The sequence below is a fragment of the Centruroides vittatus genome, unplaced genomic scaffold (genome assembly GCF_030686945.1).
Source record: "Centruroides vittatus isolate TY-2023 unplaced genomic scaffold, ASM3068694v2 contig_178, whole genome shotgun sequence".
Lineage (NCBI taxonomy): Eukaryota > Metazoa > Arthropoda > Arachnida > Scorpiones > Buthidae > Centruroides > Centruroides vittatus.
Genome location: NW_027121089.1, coordinates 772,255 through 777,670, shown reverse-complemented (window position 1 = coordinate 777,670; position 5,416 = coordinate 772,255). Strand labels below are relative to the sequence as shown.

The 5,416-nt window shown below is 41.2% G+C and overlaps 1 protein-coding gene across 1 annotated transcript; it reads right to left on the bottom strand.

Annotated features, from left to right (window-relative positions):
* Positions 1 to 3,880: 3,880 nt before the first annotated feature.
* Positions 3,881 to 5,095, bottom strand: LOC136969399 (uncharacterized). Its single transcript, XM_067263536.1, has one exon. The coding sequence runs from the start codon at positions 5,093 to 5,095 to the stop codon at positions 3,881 to 3,883; it is 1,215 nt and encodes a 404-aa protein (XP_067119637.1).
* Between the last annotated feature and the right edge of the window lie 321 nt (positions 5,096 to 5,416).

Below are 5,416 nucleotides of genomic sequence, written 5' to 3'. Positions count from 1 at the left end.
GGTTGGTTGGTTGGTTAAAGTTTATTGGCACAAGGGCCACATAGGCCAAGCTGCGCCACAACATACGGTATATATATGTACATAAATAACAATAAAAATGAACAAAACAAAAAACAAAAAACCAATAACAAAAATATACAACAGTTAAACTGTGTATAACAACAACATGTATATGGATATAAATAAATAAATAATTAGATTTCTTTATAAATATTTGTAACTTTTAGAAAGTTCAATAATTTATCAACACTTGGCCTCTGGCCCAAAATCTCGTTAAAACTTGCATTTCCAAAATGCTGCCTACGAATCCGTTCAGAGGCGATGCAATTGCTCAGTATGTGCTTAACACTTACAGCACAGTTGCAATACTGACATACAGGCTGGTCATCACCCTTCAAAAGGTATTGATGAGTCAGTCGAGTATGTCCAATTCTCAAACGAGTAAGAATGACCTCAGATCTCCTGTCATAAGGTTTCTTCTGTGTCCAATTTTCTATCACAGGTTTGATCTCGTGTAGTTTATTGTGGACTTGTTCATTCCACACATTTTGCCATCTCTCCTCTAGTCGTTTTTTAACAACTAGCTTCAAGTCACCTCCTTCAATATGCATTGTATGCTGAGAAGGACTTGCTGACTTTGCAGCTGCATCAGCTTCTTCATTCCCTCTTATACCTACATGGCCTGGGACCCAACAAAATTTTATAGAGAAATTCCTCGCAAAAAGATGGCAAATCAGCTTACGAATTTTAATCACTATGGAGTGAAAACTAGGTTCATACGAGATCAAAGCCTGAAGTGCACTAACTGAGTCAGTGTAAATCACGCAGCAACGATGACCTTTCCTATTTATATACTTTAGGGCTAAATAAATAGCCTGCAACTCCGCAGTAAAAATGGAAGAATTCGGTGCTATTTGTTCTGCCACAATTTCATCCTGGCAAACAAAGGCTAAGCCAACATAGTCATCCGATTTAGATCCATCGGTGTATATAGGAATTAAATTCCTGTCACGATGTTGAATTTCTGCGAAGTGCTGTCTATAAACGTAGTCTGGGGTGGTTTCTTTTAGAAACTGCTTTAAGCTTAAATCAACGTTTATCACAGGAATTGACCAAGGTGATATATTATCGACCTCGACCTGCGAAATGTTGCTTGTGTCCAGGTCAATCGTGCTGCTTACATTCTCCATTCTTATGTCAAATGTAGGGACACTACTTGGGCGAGCTGCAAATAATCTCCTCAGCTGACTATCTGAACAATCAGCTAAAAGTTTATTTTGAGATCTCTGTTTAATGTAATAAAAAAGAGACAACTGTTCTCTCCTAAGAGATAGTGGAGGCTCATGAGCATCCACATACAAACTTTGTACAGGAGAAGTTCGAAATGCACCAGTGCACAAACGCAATGCTTGATGGTGGATTGGATCCAGCATCCGAAGAGTAGATTCTCGTGTAGAGCCATACACAATGCATCCATAGTCCAGCTTAGAGCGAACAAGGGCCCTATAAATCCTGAGCATAGAACATTTGTCTGCTCCCCAGGATGAGCAGCACAATACCTTTAATAGGTTTAAAGCTTTTAAACATCTACTCTTCAAATTGCGCAAGTGTGGTAAGAACGTCAATTTATGGTCAAACACGACACCCAAAAATTTTGCTTCGTTGACCATTGGGATTTTAACCCCATTTAGGTGAATTTCAGGGTCCAGGTGCAAACCACGCCTTCGGCAAAAGTGGATGCACGAGGTCTTCTCTACGTTAAAACTGAAACCGTTGGTCTTGGACCAATTGTCTATTCGATTTAAGGAGGTTTGCAGTTGTCTCTCAATAAAACCCATGTTACTAGACTGACAGGAAATCTGAAAGTCATCCACATACAGAGAGTGTTTCACACTGGGAGGGAGACAGTTAGTTATACTGTTAATTTTTATTAGGAACAGAGTTACACTCAAAATAGAACCTTGAGGGACACCCTCTTCTTGTGTGAAAGGCCTAGACAAAGTGTTGCCCATCCTGACTTGGAATCTTCGATTCTGTAGGAAGTTTTTTATAAAAATTGGCAAATTACCCCGCAATCCAAATTTGTGCAGATCACGGAGTATCCCGTATCGCCAGCAGCGATCATAGGCCTTCTCTATATCAAAAAACACAGACACTAAGTGCTGTCGTCTTACAAACGCTTCGCGTATAGATGTTTCAAGGTTTACTAGATTGTCTGTGGTACTTCTGTTCCTACGAAATCCACTCTGATGTGGTGAAAAGTAGTTCTTTTCCTCTAGGAGGAACATCAGGCGTCTGTTTACCATTCTCTCGAAAAGTTTGCAGAGACAACTAGTCAGAGAAATTGGTCTATAATTAGAGGGATTCTTGCAGTCTTTACCTGGCTTGGGAATGGGAATTATGATAGATAGCCTCCAAGAGTCAGGAAAAGTATGTTCTGTCCATATTCTGTTGAACAGATTCAGAAGGTTACTAAGGGAATTGTCTGACAGATTTTTAATCATGCTGTAATGAATTTTATCCGGCCCTACAGCAGTATTCCCCGAGCGAGAGATTGCTGTACATAGTTCTATTCTGCTGAATGGCACATTATATTCCTCATTAGATGGAGAGTGAAAGTTTAGATATTGTTTTTCACTTTGGACTTTATAAGCCTGGAAATTTGTTGTATACATAATATTGCTGGATGAAGACGAAAATGTTTCACCCAACAAATCAGCAATACCTTTTATGTCACTGATTATTGTGCCATTATTTTCCAGCATGGACAGAGAGTGAGAAGCATATTTCCCATTAATTTTATGGATTTTATCCCAGACTGCTTTTGAGCTGGTGGAAGATGTTATGCTAGAAACATACTTTCTCCAGGAATCCCTTTGGCTTTGCCTCCTTATTTTTCTGGCATTTGCCTTTGCTTTTTTAAAAGCTATCAAATTCTCAGCAGTGGGGTATCTTCTGAAAATCCCCCATGCTTTCTTTTGTTTTTTAAATGCTGCCTCACAATTCTGATCCCACCATGGTTTCGGATGTTTTGGATATCTGGTTGACGTTTTCCCCATTGTTTTTTCGGCTGCCTGAATAATACTGGAAGTGACAACTTCTACTGCATCATTGATATCGGCAGTATTGACCATTTCCTCAGTGATGTTAGCCAAAGAGGAAAATGCAGGCCAATCTGCCGTTTCAAATTTCCAGCGTGGTGGACGGGCTGTTTCACAGCTTCCTCTGCCTCTATATTTTAAAAATATTGGGAAGTGGTCACTGGAAAGTGGATTAGATCCAACCTCCCATGTAAACGCTGAAAACAGATTTGGACTAGCTAATGTCAAATCAATGGCAGTGAATGTTCTTGTTGGGGCGTGGAAGTATGTCACTTCTCCAGTATTAAATAAATACAGTTGGTGATTACCTATGAATCTTTCAATGGCTCTGCCTCGACAATTGATGTCGTGACTGCCCCACATTGGATTGTGGCCATTGAAATCACCAAGTAGTATAAACGGAGTCGGCAGTTGTTCAACCAAGTCATCCAATTCATCCTCATTGACTCTGACATCTGGTGGCAAGTATATGGAACAAACTGTGACAGTTACTCCAATTGAAATTCTGACTGCCACAGCTTGCAGCTCTGTTCTTATTTGTACCGGTAAGGAAGGGATGCAATTTGAAACCAGTACAGCCACACCTCCACTGGCGCGAGTGTGGCTATCATCATCCTTACGGTAAAGATTAAATCCTTTTAAAGTAATTTTTTCTCCAGGTTTTAGATGTGTTTCCTGGAGTGCCACGCAGAGAGATGTGGTAGATGATGTCAAATGTTTAACGTCAGAAAAGTTGTTGCGGAAACCACGACAGTTCCATTGGATTATTTTATAATCCATTATGTGGTTGAGGCAGCATTCTTTGTAAAAGTATCCCTCTTTAGTTTTACAGCCGATTTGCCTTTTGGAGGCGAGTTTGGTGGTGTAACCACCTTATTAGTCTCCTCATCTGAGAAGTCAGAGAACTCACTCATAGACTGAGTCTCTGATCTTTTAGATTTAGAGAGGGCTGATTTTAATTTTTGTTTGTTCAGTGGGTTCTTATTAGCTTTTTTAGAACCCACATTTCTGGTTACTATCCCTGCTTTAGGTAGGGGTGTTTTTTTCTTTATATTCTCTTTTACTTCTGTATCTGTAGATTGAGTTAACAAGCATCTAGCATGGCGAGTAAAAGATTCATTTGGTGAAACGGAAATTTCTGTCTGAACCGCACATGTCTTTGTGGACTTCAAAACAGAAGCAAATGTCTTTTGTTGTAATGATGCACTTTGAGTGACCATGCGCCGAGCCTCTGGGTAAGGTATGTTGTTAACTGTTTTTAGGCGTTGAATTTCTTTTTCTCTTTGCCATGCAGGGCATTTCCGAGAATAGGCTGGATGGGCATCCTGGCAGTTCACACAGTGTGGAGTACTTTTACATTCAGTACTGTTGTGGCCTTCAGTTCCACACTGTGCACATAAGCTTTTGCCTCGGCAGGAGGTCTGGGAATGTCCAAATCGCTGGCATTTGAAACAACGCAGCGGATTTGGAACGTATGGTCGAACTGGGCATCGAAGATATCCCGCAGTAACGAATGATGGCAATGTTGGCTTTCCGAAAGTGAGAATCAAATGTTTAGTCGGTATCAGCTTGCCATCACGACGAATGGAGATGCGTCGAACGGCAGTGACACCTTGATCTGCAAGACCGATCTGGATGTCTGCTTCATCTTCAGACATCAGATCGACCTCAGATATCACACCACGTGACGAGTTCAAACTTGTGTGTGGTGTGATTGTGACATTTATGTCTCCTAGAGATTTAGTCTTTAAAAGCTTTGCTGATTGTTGAGGAGAGGCTGCCTCAACGAGTAAATCTCCTGACCTCAATTTTTGGATTTTTTTAAGATGCCCAATGGTTGATTCAAATAATTTTTGAATCAAAAAGGGGGAACGTTTAGACAGAGATGTTTCTCCCGTAGCATGAACAATAAGGTAGGCTGGTTGGTTAACAGAAGTAAAGTCACTTGGTGGTGATGCTTTGGTACCTAATGTTTTAGATTGTAGTGAATCCATATTGAAAAAGTAATATTCAGCTCCCGGTGACCCCACCCACCATGGGGTCCAACAAGGGGATGCCGTCACATGGGAGACTCCCATAGACCGTCACACCAGGGTTTCCCAGGAGCTATACCCTCACAATGCAGTCAAGAAGAGCACATCTTGTCTGACGTGTCTGCCCGGTCTGCATCGATCGGTTGACTCCAAGCCGAGGTCCAGAATGACTCAACGACCAGCCGATTGACTCAAACGGAGCCTGATTTGAGCCTCCCGTTTATCCGAAGCAGGGGCCAAAGCAGTGTGTTGGGGACGTTATGTTGCCCCTCAACTACCAGG

Bases quoted from the DNA above. Each gene is read 5' to 3' on its own strand.
- LOC136969399 (XM_067263536.1), bottom strand. From the start codon at position 5,095: ATGGATTCACTACAATCTAAAACATTAGGTACCAAAGCATCACCACCA.